Source organism: Echiichthys vipera (assembly GCF_963691815.1).
Source record: "Echiichthys vipera genome assembly, chromosome: 15".
Taxonomy (NCBI): domain Eukaryota; kingdom Metazoa; phylum Chordata; class Actinopteri; order Perciformes; family Trachinidae; genus Echiichthys; species Echiichthys vipera.
This window is the reverse complement of record NC_139840.1, coordinates 7,964,930-7,983,565: the sequence shown is the minus strand read 5'-3', so window position 1 is coordinate 7,983,565 and position 18,636 is coordinate 7,964,930. Positions and strand designations below refer to the sequence as shown.

The following is an 18,636-nucleotide window of genomic DNA, read 5'->3' as shown; positions in this document are numbered from 1 at the left end:
TAATGACAAACACTCCATTGGTTATTGAACACCTTCACATGAGGTGCAAAGATGGATTCAGGGTGTACCATTACTCACCTCTTCCTCAGGGAAGAACCTCAGACTCAGTAGCTCTAAATCAGGTCCTACAGCCATTGCTTTTATTTATAAGGATCAAGTGAAATACATACCACTGAAATGAACCAATTATCTAAATCATCTATTATTATTTCTGTGTTCCTGGGATCCACTCAAGAACTCCAGGGACACCACACCACACATCCCACCTCTGGAAAGACACACATAGAATAAAATCAAGAACATAATCTGGTAATAAATATAGATATCTTTAATTGCATTTCATTAGTTCAAGAATGCCACAAGTTATAAATACCACAAATCCGCTTTAAACATGCCAAAACTTCTCAAAGACTTGGAACAGTTTTAATACAAAGTACAGTCTTCCATCTTAAAGGATACACATTTCAAATAAAACACTGAGTAGTATAAGGCTTGGCTATTAAAACAAAGACCACAGGGTTAGTGACAAATGAAAGGTTTCATTCCACAAAAACAATATCAAAACTAGTTTGTCATTTCAAAACACAAGTGATATAAAACTGCAATGTTGCAGCTAGTTGGTACGGTTGTTTGCTGGCTGATAATCTTATTGCAAGATGTGCTTGGATGTCGGTTTTGTTAGCAAAGGTCTCACGTTTATTTGAATTGGTACTAAACTATTAATTTGTCTATATACGTAATGTGCAAGGTTAAATCCACAGAAAGTTGACTTAAAACAGAAAACTTCAAATTAACAATCAAATCAATTTTAAAAATATCAAATGGACCAATAGCAAGTCAGTTTAGGTCATTTTGATGGACTTGTCCTTCCTCACCCTCACTCGGGCTTTTGCAACATGTAAAAACAAAACAAACGCTCACAGTGCTACAATATTGCATCCATTTAACAAAAAAAGACGGAAGAATTAAATCTTTATCAATATCTATGAACACAGGGAGGCTTAACATGCATAGCCTAGTATTTTTGATAATGTACAAGTGGATCCACGCAGACTGCTCTGTAACAAACGGCCAAATCATAAATTAAAAAGGGCTGACCTCTTCTTAGAAACACAAACACCCCCCCCCTTCTCTTTGTACGAATATGTTTCTTTATCAACTTGTCATGAAACTCAAATCAAATCTACGATAAAAGCCTGTCAAAATGAGCAGATATGAGCCGATCAAAGTTTCCTGAGTCCTTCAAATACTAAACAAACCTTACTGCAATTCTTCCTCCCGAAAAGGGAGACTCAAACATTCTTCTTTAAGCTGTATCTGAATTCAGAGGAAATAATAAACATTTTGCAATATTAGTTAAAAAAACAAAGGCTAAAACCATGTGTGTGTCTACTAGCTACTCACTGTCTGCACTCCCTCTAAAAGCCAGTAACACACATGGAGATGCCCCTGTGAAACCACCACAGACTACATTACCCATCTCTCCTTGCATCTCCATCTCACTTTAACAGGGTGTACGGAAGCTCAGAGCGGCCACTACCGAGGCAACATTGATCTTTACTAAAATACGAGTCGTGTACTTTCTTGTTTCTGTGTGTCAGCTTAACTAGGTAAGATGGATTGTAGTGCAAAACATCACAATTTACACAAATGTGAAGCCGTTCCAGCCACTTCAACACTTTAAGGCAAAGAGATACAAACTGATATGATCCACCACCGCACAACCACCTACTGCTCGCCGCAAACATCTGCACCTTGTCCAGTCATTACAGCAAAACACCGTATTTACATCATGTGCTTTTGTTTACCTTAAAGTCAACTCGTTAATAAGAATATAAATCTACTGTACCTAGATGTGGAATTTTAAACTAAGCTGAAGATAGTGTTATCCCTTTTCTGTAAGCTAGATGGTGCAGAGATACCAGACCGTCAGGGAAACTCAAGACAATGTCAAATTAAGTGTACAGTGTGTGTATGTGATGAGTATTCGTTAAAAGAAGGCCCTCAATAATCACCCTCCTTGTAAAATGTGCAACTGCTACCAGAGGGCTCTCTACCTCGAAGGCACCTGCGGGGCACAGCTAGCCTAACGGTCCGAAGAATGAGGTAGTCCGGGTCAAGTGTAGACAGAAGGGTTGGTAGGTGATTCCCCAGGCCTAAGTGTTAGTGTAGTACAGTCATAGTGTACAGGAGAAAAAACAGGGGAAGATAATACTGGTTGTTGAGAGAGACCATGCATCTTACATTAGCAGTCAATAATTCCAAACTGCTGCTGTTTGCTGCCCCCTGGTGGCCAGATTGGTAATTTGCATATGTGTGTGTGTGTGTGTGTTTGTGTGTGTGTGTGTGTGTGTGTGTGTGTGCAAGTCGGATGGAGGACCACTCTGACTCTCAGCAACAGCGCATGCGGGGAGGAGGCAACTCCGGAGGCACTTCCGGTTCAGGCTGCAGAGACAGGACACTGTTGGAAAGCTCCTTGTTGGGAACTTCCAGAGGCATCTGTTGTATCAGGAACAGAGGACAATTCAGGGAACACAGGGTTAATGTATTGAATATTTAGGTACACGTCCAGTGACTTATTGAGTGCAATGATCTGAATAAGCCCGATTTGTAGGAAAGAATGAAAGCAATGAATTAAGATTCAAGGAGCAAGATAATCCTGTGACTGTATGAGGTTTATAAAGTGGGGGAAATAATCTGAAAATAAATATTCTAAAAATGAGAACTCTTGTAGAAAAGAAGAAGTAACGGATAAGAAAGCTTTTTTAATGAGGTTTATAACCCATGACAATTAATTATTTAGGCAGAATGAGAGCCACACAAGAATGTCTGTACAAAGAATAGTCGATTACAAAAGTGTGTTTTTACTGAAGTAACCTTATCTGATTAACAATCAAATGCTGACAGAAAGTGATACATTTAATGTGTTTACTTTTAATTTGGATATTATATTGGCCAATATATTAGCTGATATTCGCTTACATCATATACATCAATATGGCACGTGTTAGTCGATAAGTGACAAGAAACTGCAGCAGAGAAATTGCTGATATATAAAAATAAATATTAGCAGTAATTTAGAAACCGCGTTGGTATTATAGTTTGTCCACCAGTAAGTACTATTAAATGTCCTGCTCGACACGTATCTTGCTCACAGTTGATAACCAAATCTAAGGGATCATTACTAAAAATGTTTGTTTATGTTATTCTTTTATGTTAAGGAAGGATGGATATTTAGTCAGGCTTGACTGATAACACACGAACCTTGCTAAGTATGTCATCCACAAGCTTCAGGAAGATCTCATCCACATTGAAATTATCCTTGGCACTAGCTTCGCAGAAGCGCATTCCACTTATTCGAGAGGAAAACTGCAACACATACAGAGTAAAATTAGCTCAATGTCAGCTCAAAGAACAACTGAATCATTCAACAGGAGCATTTATTAATGTCAGTTTCTGAAGGAGGGCATCAGTGTGTCTTTGAAGCACTCAAAGTCCATGTTCAGACAATCCGTCAGCATACTGAAAGCATCTATCTGCCCTTCATTCTGCATTATTTACCATTTCTATTTATTTATTTACCTGCAGTTACTGAGGGAACGTTCAAGCTGGTTCGCTCATAAAGAATATTAATACATCTGTTGTTTGAACTACTGCATTTGATTTGAGAAAATGAAAAACATGAGGGAAAAAGAAGATGTGGTTTTGTCATATGAGGATGTTGACTCATTTGAGTGTTGAACCCACCCTCTCTCCCTGCTGTCTGGAGATGATACGATCAGTCTCACAGTCTAGCTTGTTCCCGACCAGGAGGAGCTCTGCTTCCTCTGAGGCGTACTGACACAGAACAGGGAGCAGAGAGGAGACGCGTCAGGACACCATCAGCCTCACAGTTCATCAAAGTCTTAACAGATTACTGAATTGAAACACGTTCAGCATACTGACAACATGGAAACTGACAGTGCTGCAACTTAAGGGGAACTTCACAAAAATTACACCTTAAGGTTGTTATTCTAAAAAAATAGACCTTTTCTGTGCAATTAACAACATCACTTTATGAGCATTGTATTCTTGTGAAGCTACCTATAAAACTAAAGTGAAAAGCCTATTAGGACATAATTTATTTCAATGTTTGATCCATTTCTGTGTGATGCTAATGTGGGACTTGCAGTGAATACTGATGTATTGATGATTAATGTAATCATAAAAATGACAAAATAAATTCAAGACAATTTTCCGATTGAAAACAGAGACCGGCTGGTAAATAGACCAGGTACCGCATTAGCTCATTGCAGAATTATTATATCAGTGTATGTCAGCCGATAAATAACACACTGAAGCACAGGAATGCCAAAGACTTCACCATTCCCTAGTTCGTCCGACAGAGAGAAGTGACATGTTCATTTTTCATCAATGAAATGCCAATCACAGTTTAGTTACTATTTCTTGGTCCCCATTATTAGTAACAAAAAAGGTAAGGGGGGGGGGGGGCAACTATCAAAAATGTTTATGTATGTTATGGATTATGCAAAGAAAATTCATTCATTCATTCATCTTCAACCGCTTATCCCGGGGTCGGGGTCGCGGGGGGGGGTACACCCAGGACAGGACGCCAGTTTATCGCAGGGCACATAGAGATGAACAGAGACAGACAACCATTCACACCTAAGGGCATTTTTTTTTAGAGTAATCAATGAACCTAACACATGCATGTCTTTGGACTGTGGGAGGAAACCGGAGAACCCGGAGGAAACCCACGCAGACACGGGGAGGCGACAGTGCTAACCACTACACCACCGTGTGGCCCGAACTAAGAAAATTAATATCTCAAAATTCTCAAATAAAAAATCAGTATCTGTGAAGTGCTTCTGCAAAGTGACACCTGGAAAAACACCTCTAGCTCATGGAACTGCTGCCAGTGCTGATGAGATTAAAGACAAAGGTAAAACTGAAGGGTGAATATCAGAGGAGGTATGGAAGGGTTGGCAATGTTATTGGATTTATCTTTTATATTTAGTGGCAGATGCATGACAGACGCAAAGGAATTGTTTTATCACCGTAAAAGGCAAAAGTTGGCTTTGTAACACACTTTCTGACATGTCTGGAATATAATGATGGCAGAAGGAAATCCCAAAGGTCCACACAGAGAAAGCACACATCTAGCTCCAGCATTCTGACAGTTTACCTTGTCTATCATTTTCATCCATTTGGGCAGGTCCTCAAAGGTCTCCTGCTTTGTGATGTCATACACTAGCACTATTCCCTTGGCGCCTCTGTAGTAGGCTGATGTGATGCTGTTGAACCTCTCCTGGCCAGCAGTGTCCCTGGATGACATGAATCAAACTCATTGTAAACAGAAGTCTGCACAGTCAGTGCAAGGTCATCAAGACTCCTCTGCATACCAAACAGCTGATTGACTGATTTGATCAAAGGCATTTTCCTTAATTAAAGTTGAAAGTGACTCATAGGTCAATGTTTTAAAAAAGCAATGCAATGATCAAACAACAAATGAGGGAGGAAGAATCAATTCTGTGATCAGTCATAGCAAATTCAATGTCATTAATCAATAATGACAACAATACATTCAAGGATTGTTTTAGTATGTACATTTTAAAACACTGAATGCGGGTTAATCTGGTATCCACATTATCGTTTGCTATCTAGCTAAAACACAATAGACACCCCAAGAGTTTTGTTCCAAAATGAGATATCTACAATTTGAGTGGACATCCCATGTACAGTTAGGAAATGACACTTTGGTTTAGCTTTAATAAGCGGTATGTTAACAATTCATAAATGGTTTAACTATAATGTAAGCACACATATTGGTGTTTATGAATGGATTTGTCAACTGTGACCACCCATAAGTGGAGGCTGACGGGGTGCAAAATGAACTTTTCTGTCCATCCACCACATGGCTAGTGAATGTTCAAATTTTACCAGCCACTTGCATATTTTAGCAGCATTTGGCTGTGCCCTAGAGGCTGGTGTATGATAAACAGATAACTAGAATAAGACAATATAGAAGAAAAAAAAGTCTTAATGATGTCAAATGTGTCATCAGAAGAGACGTACTAACTGTTGAAAATACGTAAGGGATAATGTAGAGTGAGCAGGATTTCGCAGAGAAGTTCTGCATCACCTTAAAGAGGTTTCATTTGCAATAATGACCCGTTTGTTCCACATTATCCTGCTTATAACACTAAAAAAAAATCACTTGACACAAAATATTAATGTAAAAATGACTATTGATTTTAAAACGATCCTCTGAGTCTTTCATCAGTCTGTCTTTCAGAAATAATAACAGACTGATGTGTTATTCAGAAATAATAGATGCTATAATGTAGAATGCTGTAATTGACCAATCAGAATAGAGTCCTCAACAAAGCCATGCACATTAAAAAACAGATAGAAAGTGATCTTATATCTGCGTACAACTACATTATAGTGTTTTATCATTACCATTTATTACGCGTTGCATATTCTAAGCAATAGCAGATATTATAGGTTGAGCAAAATGGAGTACAGTCACTTAAAATTCAACCAAACTAAATATAACGCATTTTGGAAATGAACTCTTGGTTTTAAAAATGTAAAAGGTGCAAAGACATTTTTAAATGCATGTGTGGATTCATTTCGGGGCATGTTATGATTCAGCAGATCATTTGAGTCTGTGTTAGCAGCATGATAAGCAGATCGAGCTGCAGTCACAGTGCAGTGTTACTGTACCTTCAGCCAGCTAGTCTCTCCCTGTTCCCATTGTGAGTCACAGTCAGGCTTATGAGCAGAAGAGCAGACAGAGACACAGCAGCACAATGGCAGGGTTAGGTAAGGCCGGGCGTGGCGTGGCAGTGATGGAGCTTGATGTGAGAAGTTCGACATGACAGACAAGACACACTGACGACAGCCATCTTGAACGGACAGGTCGCATGGTGGGCAGAGGAACGGGGATAAAACGGGACATGGTAAAGGGGAGATGTGATGTGGAGGTGGGAGGGTGGAGGGGGTATTAGTGAACAGGACAGATGCATTAGTGAAATAAGCGATGGAGTTCCCATGTTTTAGCCCAACACTGTCACACAGTCATATACTCAGTCAGTACAAAAATATTTACAAACTGTAATTTGTGGCATTTTTCAATCATGGACAAAAACACTAGATGTTTTCAAAATGCAATTAAGGCCTAGTTAAAATCACAAGACACAAGTAGGGGCATAATAGAATCAAACCGCTGAAATAACATCATCCCCATCACTGGTGGTCTGGTTGAGCAATAATAAATATTGGTTCAGGACCTCTGAATCACTGCACACATCTCTGATTTTTAAAACTCAAATAGTAGAAGGACGAGATAAGAATGAGGTGAGACAAAAGGCTATTCAGTCTGATAAATATCCAGCTAAAATAGCACTATACGTGCATCTCCAATGGCAAGCTTAACATTGTATACTATCAAACATACTGTACATCATTAGCTGATTAATGAGGGTATTGGAACAAAAGATGACATTTTTTCTTAATGTATCTTCTTATTAGTATAGGAGAAATGTGATAAAGTAAAATCAGATCAAATTACTACCACTCATTGAGAACTTTAAAAAGAATCTGTGAAAGGTGTTAGTGCTACGGTTGGACTATGACAACCAATTCTGCAGGTATGTCAGATTAGTGCAGACATAAAAAAGTTTATTGTACAGTATAGTTCACAAGAACTTATTCTTTTAATTTTGGGGTACACGCATCTACATACAGTACTAGTCAGAAGTTGTATGGTGATGTTGACATGCTATTTCCCTTATAACTGCAAACAAGGAGCTACATCGGGAGGGCATGTGACATACAGAGGTTAGTAACCAGCAGCAGTTGCCAGAGCAGCGACAATGACATTATCCCTCACTGGCTTCCCACTCACAAACACTACTATTAATGGCTCTTGTGCAAGTGCTACTGTCAGGGTTTGAACAATGTCTCTGCAATTGTGGCAAAGTGTTTTACTTTAAAACATTGAATTGCATTATAATTAAAGTGCAGTTTAACCTTGCAATCGGAGGAGGTATTCAGTGCGGGATTTGATGAACTGTGTAAATATATATATATATATATATATATATATATATTGCATATATATATTGCATATATATTGCATATATATATTGCATATATATATATATATTGCATATATATATATTGCATATATATATATATATATATATATATATATATATATATATATATATATAGCATATATATATTGTAAAAATGCGTTTTCTGTGTGTTCTCACATATGTGTGTAGTTGAATGTCATTAATACAGATTAGAGGAAACTACTAAATGTAGAGGTAACACCAATAGTACCTGATTAATAAAGTGATTGCTAACTATAGACAACAACATGGTGAGTATGATTATGTGCTGCTGCACATGAAGTTAAATTCCCACTCGAGCCACAGGTTTTTAATATTGGGCGTGGACACCTCATGCAATTAAGCTTTTTTTAAAGTTTAGCACATGCATTACCCACTCTACAGCTGAGAGCCACCAGTTATTTTTTTTTGAGCATCCTGCAAAGTAACAGGGCACACACAGGAAATGCACCATGCAGTGGAGTAAAGGAAGTGGAGACTTCTGTCCAATTACTCACCATATCTGTAGTCTTATCTTCTTCCCTCTCAACTCCACCGTCTTGATTTTGAAGTCAACTCCTATGAGGGGAAATCAGAAACACGCATGTGGACCCATAAAAGTAACAGCATTTTACTGTGTTGTTTTTGTAGTTTTTGGTTTATTTGTTGAGCTGCATGACAAAAATGACATCCCTCCTTTGCATTACGGGTAATGTCTGGTTAAATTCTATTTTTATTTAATGGTAATCTGCGATCAAAGGAACACAATATTAATTTGGAGCCGTGTCACAGGAATGACGGGCACAAATGGAGCTCTGCCATAGCAGCTGCCTGTGTGGGACTATTTTGGGATTGGACACTATGACTGGCTGTTGTTTTGGTCACAGGACTGTTTACTTGATCCCACATATGTAGGGTTTTTTTTTTTGTGTATCTTGAGATTGCAGCATCTATAACCATGGCAGAGCAATTAACAACAAGGTGCTCTTGTTTCTCTTTTTCAAAGAAAATCCCTCAAAGTGATCACGTGTTTTCATATAGAGATATGCAATGTCAGCTCTTAATATAGAGAAATATGAAAAATGGCTGTTCAGAAACAGAGATGACATTCAATGATGGTTATTGAAGGGACAAGACTACATACTTAAAATAAACAAAACTGACTCAACAGCAGCAAATTAAGTTAACTAATTACTGGACAGCTGCAGATGCTATCCAGTCTCTCTCCCTGTGTAGATGGGCTCTAATAGTTTCTGCTAAACAGCCTGAAAAGCATCAACCACCCAAAACACTATACCGAGCATCACACGTGTTTGTCTAACGTAAGTAGCTTCACTGCGTAGTTGAATAGCTAAGACAGTTTTGTTAGCTAGTACAGTGTTTTTGTTACCGTTAGCTTAAGTTGGCTCGCTACAGCCATTAGTGTTACGTCTGTTGAGTCCCATTACACACTTACGCAGTGGACAGCACGTTAATATCGCCCGGCCTGTGGTGGTTTTAGTATATTTGTTCCAGTAAGTAGACATAGCCCTGCTAAATGCAAACTTGTCAAAAACAAGTATCCTGTCCTCACCTACGGTCGACTTGCAGGCTTCGCAGAAAGTGTCGTCGGTAAATCTCTCCATGATGCTGGTTTTACCAACACCCCGGGAGCCAATAATGATAATTTGAAGTTTAAAATCAGCGGGTCTTGGAGGCATCTTCCTGCGGCGCGACTGAGCCCCCAGAGCGGGGGACGAGTTCGCGGAGCCCCCGCTGACACCACCGGCCCTCCGCGGTATGTCATATCTGGAATCCATCAGTAATTACACATTTGTAATTACAAGAAAAACAAACGAACGCACCCAAACTGTTATACAAGCGAAACAGGTAGCTGTTTCCGACTTTCTTTTGTCTCTGCAGAAGTTTGTGAAAGTTTGTCTCTCGCCGACAGTTGTTGTTGTTCAGCCATTAGAGACCGGAGCCGCCGTGACGTCATTGGCCACATTACAACACACTTCCGCTTCCGTTTGCTTCTCTGTAATTTTCCAATTTAGAGCCTTTCATTTTTGATCAAACAAAGACTCGTGGTTTGCTATGATTTCGGACAAATGTGCTGCGAGGAGCCATGCAGCACAGAACCTCCTGCAGTGTAAAACTTCTAAAATGACTGCACACCACTCCTGGAGGACACTTGCTCAATGCTTTCACTATGAACAGTTAAATCAGTGTGGTAGGTCTTTGACCTACTTTTAAATATCTTCATAGTAGATCCATTCACCATTATTTGGCCTTAGGTTCAGAGTTCCCCAACACAAGTTCAACAACTGCAATAAACACAACATCCTGTGATGAAGGGTCGAATCTCCAAACTCTGCACTCCAGACAGTATATAATCTCCACTTCTTTACACACACACACACACACACACGCAGGCACGCATGCACGCGCGCACACACACACACACACACACACACACACACACACACACACACACACACACACACACACACACACACACAAGAATCAATGTTTTTGTCTGTCTCCATTCTGAAGATTTAGTATATACTTTATTTTGTCACATTTTCAGTGGGAACACATTACTCCCTACTTAAAAAAAAAGAACTTAGATGAAATTGAGACACAGTTATTGTTTTACTTTAAGAGGCCACAACCCACAAAGATTGGGAATCAATGTGCAATGTGTGTGGTTTTTCTGTGCTGGAATATCTGACCCCAGCATTCATTGAATAATAACCAACATGTGTACACAAAACTTAAATATTGAAGAGTTTGAAAAAAAATGATGTAGACACAGAGACCCTCATGCATTTAGGCCCTTACATGTCAGTTTCTATTGTGTGATTTAATTCCAAACATATTAAGAAATTATTTTAAATCACTTGACACTAGTTGACCTAAACCTGGAGTTTTTGGTCCCCCTGAAGTTTTAGGACGCCTTTGCAGTTAAGATTAGACGAGATCTAAATGTATTACTGCAGTTTAGCATCTAACCAGAAATGCAAATGGTGAAATGTACAGAATAATATATAACATAGAAAAAATACAGAATGTAGAATAAACAGTGAGGCTAGATGTGACTATGCTAAGATATATAAAATATAGACAGCAGTTACAGAAGGCAGTGCAGTTATAGGCTGAGTATACTGTAAAATAAAAGGTGTAAGTACTAGAAATCTTAATGTAAGACATTATAAACAGGTTCACTCACTGGTGACTTTGCAGATTCAGATTAATAATAGAAAAAATATAAACCAACTAATAAATTATGATATTTTGTAGTTAACATTAGCTCCACCTTTAGCAGCTAAAGCATTCAAGTGCTGTACATATTATTCTGAAATGGGCCTTTCTGCATATTGAGTAGTTTTACTTTAGGTACTTTTATTTTTAATACTTTTACTCATAACAGAGTTTTTTTGCGCCGTAGTTAAAAAACTTTATCAAGAAAGTAAATGGAACAAAGTCACACATCATTAATAATCTTATAAATGTTCTTTTCTTGTTGTAAATTGCAAATGGTTTACTGTTATATGCATATACTGATGTGATTTGTTATATGTATATTACTTTTTTCTCTATCCACTTTACTGCTGCACCAATGTAAATGTCTTACTTGTGAGACAATAAAGGACTATCTTATATTATCTTATTATTTAGAGATGCATTAAAATAAAATAATAAAATCTATCAAAAACACGTTTAAATGGGAGGATGACTTGACACATTTAGATTTGTATATATGCAGTTTACCAGGCAAGATCATGAGATTTATCATACAATATAATGATTTAACATTGCTTTCAAAATAAACCTTTTTTACACTACATACCTGTTATACCTGAGTACTTTTTCCACCACTGACCAGCAGCCAATGATGCAGGCACAGACACAGTGTCAGTTTCCCGCTGTGTGTTGAAACTGTGCCATAACTCTTCCACATTGCTAGAAAATAATTCAGTTGTGTCATGTGAATTTTGTATATAGGCCTTTATTATACACTCTATGCACAGTGTATGAGTCTATGCCAGGGGTCTGCAACCTTTACTATCAAAAGAGCCGTTTTGCCCCCTCTTCCACCAGATACAATTTGTCTGGAGCCGCAAAACATATTTGATGTCACAGCTTATAAAGGTTTATACAGTATGTAGTATAAACCTACATATAATTCCTCACCACATATCAAGCACACAGGTAAGCCATCATCATGTGAAAGCAAATGAATATTTCCACGAAACACTTATTTATCCACCAGCAGCGTGGGTCACCAACTCCAGATTAGCACCTGCAGGGAAAGGCGCTGGGCTGCACACCAAGGACGTGACGCATATTTTAGTTTCACCTAATATGTTTTTCAATATCATCTTGAACTCCAAGATATAATGTTTTCCCTTACCCACTGTGCAAAAAAAAAACCCAGTTATTTACACATTGTTTATCTGATTTTTGGCAAAGCTACAGGGAGCCGCATGCGGCCCAAGAGCCCTGGGTTGCAGACCCTGGTCTATGCTGAAAACACGATGCAGCCAGTGTTTCGCGTTGCTGCTGTATCTGGTCCTCGGCGGCACCCGTAGCCTGCGACATCGAGTGACGGGAGGAGTTCCTGTTAATCCAAACATCGACGGAGCAGCAGTCAAATCCATTTATCCGTAACAAATTCGTTATACCTCTTCGAGTTAGTTGACAGCATGGCTGCTCAGAAGATAAACGAAGCTCATGAGCACATAGCTAAAGCTGAAAAATGGTGAGTTGCGATAAATAGTGTCGTTTATTCTCCCGCCCGATGTAATGTTTTCCTCCTGATGTTAGCTAGTGGAGCTGTCAAGGCCACTGTGGCATTTTATTTCACCTGGGGTTATGCGACATACACGGACAGTGTTTTTGCGCCGGCAATTCATTATAGGTGCATTTAATAGACAGTAAATGAGCCACAGGTATGTAACTGTCAGTAAACGGAGACTGCAGCTGATTCGTGTTTGTGTTAGTTTAAAAACAGGTCTGACCAAGTGGAAACCAGATTACGACAGTGCTGCGTCAGAATACGCCAAAGCAGGTAACCTCAAATTAACGCTATTACGCATTATGTAACAACAATTCATCAAATATCGCATTTTTTTTGCTAACTAACTGCGTATGTTCTTTTATTTTTTTATTTTAGCTGTGTGCTTCAAGAATGCGAAGCAGTATGACCAAGCCAAAGATGCCTACCTGAAGGAAGCTGAGTACCAGACAGAAAACAAGACGTATCCTCTCTGTACTCTGTCCACACATGCATGATATTACTGCTGTCTGTTCCCTAATTTCCTTAACCTTCCCTACAGGCTTTTCCATGCTGCAAAGTAAGTATAACCCCGGTATTAAGGCAGAATCAAACATAAACACACTTGTTTTATTCAAACACTATTCCTTTTCCCCTTCCTCAGGGCTATTGAACAGGCAGGTATGATGGCGAAGGTGAGTGCTCATTGAACATTGAGGTCAAAACAGGCAGACGTAGGTAAAGCGCGTGCAGCAGAAGTGTAACTCTGCTATGTTTGCATTGTAACAGGAGCAAAAGAAGATGCCAGAGGCCATACAGTACATAGAGAAAGCCTGTATGATGTACATGGAGAATGGGACTCCTGACACTGCTGCCATGGCTCTGGACCGGGCTGGAAAGTAAAAAATACCACCTCATTTAATACACTTAATTAGTTAGTTATCCTTATTCCTATATGACACTGTATCTTTTAGTTGTAATGGAAATCCTTCCTCTAAAAGGGGGATATTGATGTAGTACAAGGCTAACTCAGGGAGCAAACAGATTTGAACTTTTCCTTTATCTAAAAACCCTGTCTTTTGTTAATCACCAGACTGATAGAGCCTTTAAACCTTGAGAAAGCTGTGGACCTCTATCAGAAGGCAGCTGGTGTGTTTGAGGTGAAATAGAGCTTCCACAAAAACCTGAATTAATTGTTAAAGCTGATTGTTAATTTTATTCCTTTTCGCTTACTTACATCCATGTTTTCTCTCTGCAGAATGAGGACCGCCTGCGTCAGGCAGTTGAACTGCTGGGGAAAGCCTCCAGACTTCTGGTCAGGTTAAGAAGGTAAAGGAAATATATATATATATATAGTTTGGGTTTTCTCCGGGTTCTCCGGTTTCCTCCCACAATCCAAAGACATGCACGTGTTAGGTTAATTGATTACTCTAAGAATTGCCCGTAGGTGTGAATGGTTGTCTGTCTCTGTTCGTCTCTATGTGCCCTGCGATAGACTGCCGTCCTATCCAGGGTGTATACCCCCCCCCCCCCCCCCCCGCTGATGCTTGACAGCTTTCTACATACTGCTGATGTAGAAAGCTGAGAGAGAGAGAGAACTTTTATTCAGAAAACTCACTTAGATCTCTCCCACAAATAAAGGTTTTAAAGCTGATTTCAGTAATGATTCAAATAATTCAAATATTAAGCTGCCACTGTGACAGATGGACACTGCCACCCCAAAGCCGTTTATCTGTCTCTATAAACGCTACAAAACCTGCTCCTCATCATTCCCCACTCTGTTCCCGTCTCTCTCACCAGGCTGGATGAAGCGTCAGTCGCTCTGCAGAAAGAAAAGAACATGTACAAAGAGATTGAGAATTTCCCTATGTGCTTCAAGGTGAGTTACTGTGTTGTTGTTTTTTTTATCATTCATTAATCAAAGTGGTTGAGGTGTCTCTGCAGGATATATACGTTATAGTCTCTATATACAGTATATAGTATATTTAAGTTGACCTGTATTCATCTCAGCTAATCTATATGGTAACATTTGTTGGAATATGTTACAAAATGCAACAGTATGGCACTTTTATGGAGTATGGAGTCTTTCATAAGGTTATGGACGTCTGTGGCTGTTATTAGTAGGATACATTTATTGTTGGTTTAGTCTGGAATCAGTAATAAAAGGTAGAAAAAAGTGCAGCATCCGAAAGGTCCCTACCAGATGTTTTATGGGCTGTTTTGTAGCTAACCCTCACTGAGGAAACCTCCTATAAAATAATATAATACAACGTGATTTATTCAGTGCATATTTATATAATCATGCATGTTGGCCTGTTCTTTTTTTTCATTCTTTAGAAAACAACTGCTCAAGTGCTGGTTCACCTTCATAGAGGGGACTACGTAGCAGCTGATAAATGTGTCAGAGAAAGTTACAGGTTTGTTTCTTCTATCATGTTTTCACTCTACCTGCTGACAGCTGACTTCCTGTAGTCAAACAGGAAACTTTCTTGCTTCCCAGTCAAAATTCAACCTCATGCAAAGTCTCCCTTGGGAGTTTATTTACCCTTGAAAATTGAGGATCATTACATGAAGTGCTCCTTGGTCTCCACCAGTCTGCCCGGGTACAGTGGAAGCGAAGACAGCGTTGCCATGGAGACATTACTGCAGGGCTACGACGAGCAGGACGAGGACCAGGTCTACCGTGTGTGCAACTCTCCTTTACTGAAGTACATGGACAATGACGTGAGTGCTGTTGACACACAATTACAACTAAATGGGTTTTATATACACGAGTATAAGCGCCTCTTATCAGATGAGAAAAACATGTTTGACTTTCTCTATTTTCACACAAAAGTCAAATTTCACACTGAGCTCATGAGTACATGGTGCAGAGGGAAAAGCTGCTCTTCCTGTTTAAAAAAACTCAGTGATCCACTTTAAAATACAAGACTCAGGACCAGCAAGTTCACAGAAAAATACACAGTAATTGCAGCTGTATGACCGGAGCAGGGGTGAAAAATGACCCTCAAATAAGGTCACGGGATTAATATCACTGAGGTAATGTTAAAATCACCTGGCATCCCCTAGAGACACAGTTCCAGTCTGAACGGGGCTTTAGTTGTTATAATTAAGTGTTAAACTCTGAAACACTCATCTAATCTGCTTCATCAGGACTGCGTGTGTGTGGTTTGACGAGATTTGATCAACAGAGGCCTGGTAACATAAACAAACAACCCTACATCTGTCATCACATTCTCATTCATTGTTGCTCTAAGTAATAATCTCTAAGATTTTCATGTCTGTTAAGTCACTATCTATCGCCAAATGAGGAAACACAGTGATTATTGAGCCTATGACCCACTGATAAAAGCCCTCGCATTTGCAGTATTATGAACTGGGTGTCTGTGGCGACATTCCCAGGAAGCTAACACAACAGACTTGCTCTTCAACTCATTTGTGTGTGAAATGGCGTACTGTTGTTTTTTCTCTGGTCTCTGCAAGCGTTACAAGTGGACGGTTACTATGGGCTAACAAACAAAGAAAAGAGTGTTTACTACAGAAGGTGAAACTTCAAAAAACACCAGTCCCAGCCTGGTCAGATGCGTACATGAACTGATGAAGCCTCTTGGATGAGAGGTGAAACGTCTTCCTAGACAAATAACCAAGTCCAGTTGCTTTTGACTGAAATTGCTTTGAGGATAACGATGACCTGGACAAATGAGAACATTCACAGGCTTCATAAAACACCTTCAATTACTGCTTATCGCCATAGGTGTCGCCAATTAAAAAATCAAAACGGAGCCCTTCAGTTGTAACCTTTTACTTTAACTAACAGACAAGAACAAAAATGCAGAAATATTTCATATGAAGGAACCAAAACGGTTTTATCTTAAGGAGCTGATTAAGAAAATGCCTTTTCAGATTCTTTCAAATCTGAGATTACTCCTTTTACTTCACAGTACGCCAAGCTGGCCATTTCCCTGAGGGTACCTGGAGGAGGAGGAAAGAAGAAGAAGGCCCCCGCTGGTCCACAAGGCGGCGCTAGTGGAGCGCCAGCTGCCGCCGAGGATGAGGATGATTATGAGGGAGGGCTGTGTTAGCCTCCAGAGTGCCGACTCGACCCATGTGCTGCTCCAACACTACACCCTCTGTATGTATGAGTTAAAAACCTAGACGAATCTTTCCTGCTCCGAAGCCCAGATGTGTGGCTGCGTAATCTTTATCGTGCAAGAAATTAGAAGAATCTAATTTTTAAAAAGAAAAACAACCAACAGTTACAGTTGGAATTGCAGAGGATTCAACCCGAGTTTGAGCAGCCTTTTAAAATTTGTGTTTCTTTGAGGTGGATCCTCAGTGTGATGAAAAATCTTCAGTGTTCAATAACGTATGAAAGCCTGTTGTATGTATAAGTTGTCATTTCTGTGTCTCTGTGATGCTGTACACTTGGCTCCTATTGTTTGTGAGTCTCGAGATTGCTATACTGTAGGTATATTGAAATCAGAAATACTCTAAATATATCTAACGAGTTGATCAGTGTATAGGTGTTTATTTGTACAGAGGTAAATTATTCAGTGTTCATGACTGCAGCCTGTTGGAAATGTTACTGCAACAATATGCAATCAGTTTGTTAACGCATGTTTGGAATAATGCAAATGCTAAATCAATATCAAAGCTATGAATTTGTGAATATTAACTCTTAATAACGATTGGCACTATGACACTCAGCATTAGCACTTATTTTCTTTTTAATTTAAAAGAACAGTACAATTACTGGTGGCGCAGCTCGTAGCCAATTGTGGACTGTTTTTTGAAGTGTGTGCGTTCTCTTCCACTGTAAACTAAAAAATAGTCATAGCTGTGTCTTTACTCCCTATCCCTACAGCACTATACTTGATTAAAGTGACTAAACGTTTAAAAAGGGACCATGCAGTGATGTTTTCAGTGCATTTTCCCCTTTGATTTCCTCTTTAATGCTGATTTGTGATTCTAGCTTATTGCTTATACTGTAAACGTGAGAAGCTCACTATTCAGGACAAAATAATCGACATGCCAATTAAAATGATTCTCATACCTCTTAACTAAAGGCGATAAAGGGACTGTTTACATTATGTTTTTTATTCGTGCTGTTGCCGAATTCTCGTATATTCCTCAAAAGCATATCTCCAAACTCTGCACCTGCATCAATAAACATTTCCATTGTGATTGTGTGGCATTTTATGGTGTCTGTGCATTTTCTTAAACGAGTTAGCGAACTCATTTTCCATATCAGTGAGACTAACAGCAGCGGAAGATGTCTGCACCAAAATGGCCTCTGACAGACATGTAATGACTGTGTAGCTTCCTAAAAACCTATTTATCTCTGATCAGGCTAATGCCCTCTCCCTGTTAAGCAGTATCTAATGCACACACACACATTCATACTACTTGTGTAATGCCCTCTCATTATCTGCGTTGCATCTGTGCATCAGCAAGATCAAAACGGAAGAGCTTATTAATCCAAAGTGTAGCTTAAAATCATGAACAGTATTTACAAAAGACTTCATTAGACCGAGCAATGTGTGAGCTAACACCTTGTAATAGTTTATAATGATAAATTAGAGCTGAGGAGCCGTTTTTTCTAGGAGGTGTTGAGGGGAGGGGAAAATCTATTTGTTACATTTTCTCCCTCATACAACCTACGGACGCAAAACGCATGGGACCTACATGAGATGGAGCAAAAACATGCACTAAGGTTCCAACAGCCCAGATTTAAAATAAATGAAGTCCTGTCAA

At 39.2% G+C, this 18,636-nt stretch overlaps 2 protein-coding genes across 2 annotated transcripts; one reads left to right on the top strand and one right to left on the bottom strand.

The window, feature by feature from the left end:
* Positions 1–361: 361 nt before the first annotated feature.
* rab12 (RAB12, member RAS oncogene family) lies at positions 362–10,078 on the bottom strand. Its single transcript, XM_083928478.1, has 6 exons — positions 9,697–10,078; positions 8,642–8,702; positions 5,186–5,324; positions 3,748–3,837; positions 3,265–3,369; positions 362–2,499 (listed from the first exon to the last, which is right to left on the bottom strand). The coding sequence occupies exons 1-6, from the start codon at positions 9,920–9,922 to the stop codon at positions 2,392–2,394; spliced, it is 729 nt and encodes a 242-aa protein (XP_083784604.1). The 5' UTR covers positions 9,923–10,078; the 3' UTR covers positions 362–2,391.
* Positions 10,079–12,720: 2,642 nt separating this feature from the next.
* Positions 12,721–18,047, top strand: napgb (N-ethylmaleimide-sensitive factor attachment protein, gamma b). The gene is made up of 12 exons (XM_083927878.1): positions 12,721–12,867; positions 13,109–13,176; positions 13,282–13,366; positions 13,445–13,462; positions 13,547–13,577; positions 13,672–13,781; positions 13,976–14,042; positions 14,141–14,211; positions 14,683–14,761; positions 15,220–15,299; positions 15,477–15,606; positions 16,824–18,047. The coding sequence occupies exons 1-12, from the start codon at positions 12,812–12,814 to the stop codon at positions 16,962–16,964; spliced, it is 936 nt and encodes a 311-aa protein (XP_083784004.1). The 5' UTR covers positions 12,721–12,811; the 3' UTR covers positions 16,965–18,047.
* The last annotated feature ends 589 nt before the right edge of the window (positions 18,048–18,636 follow it).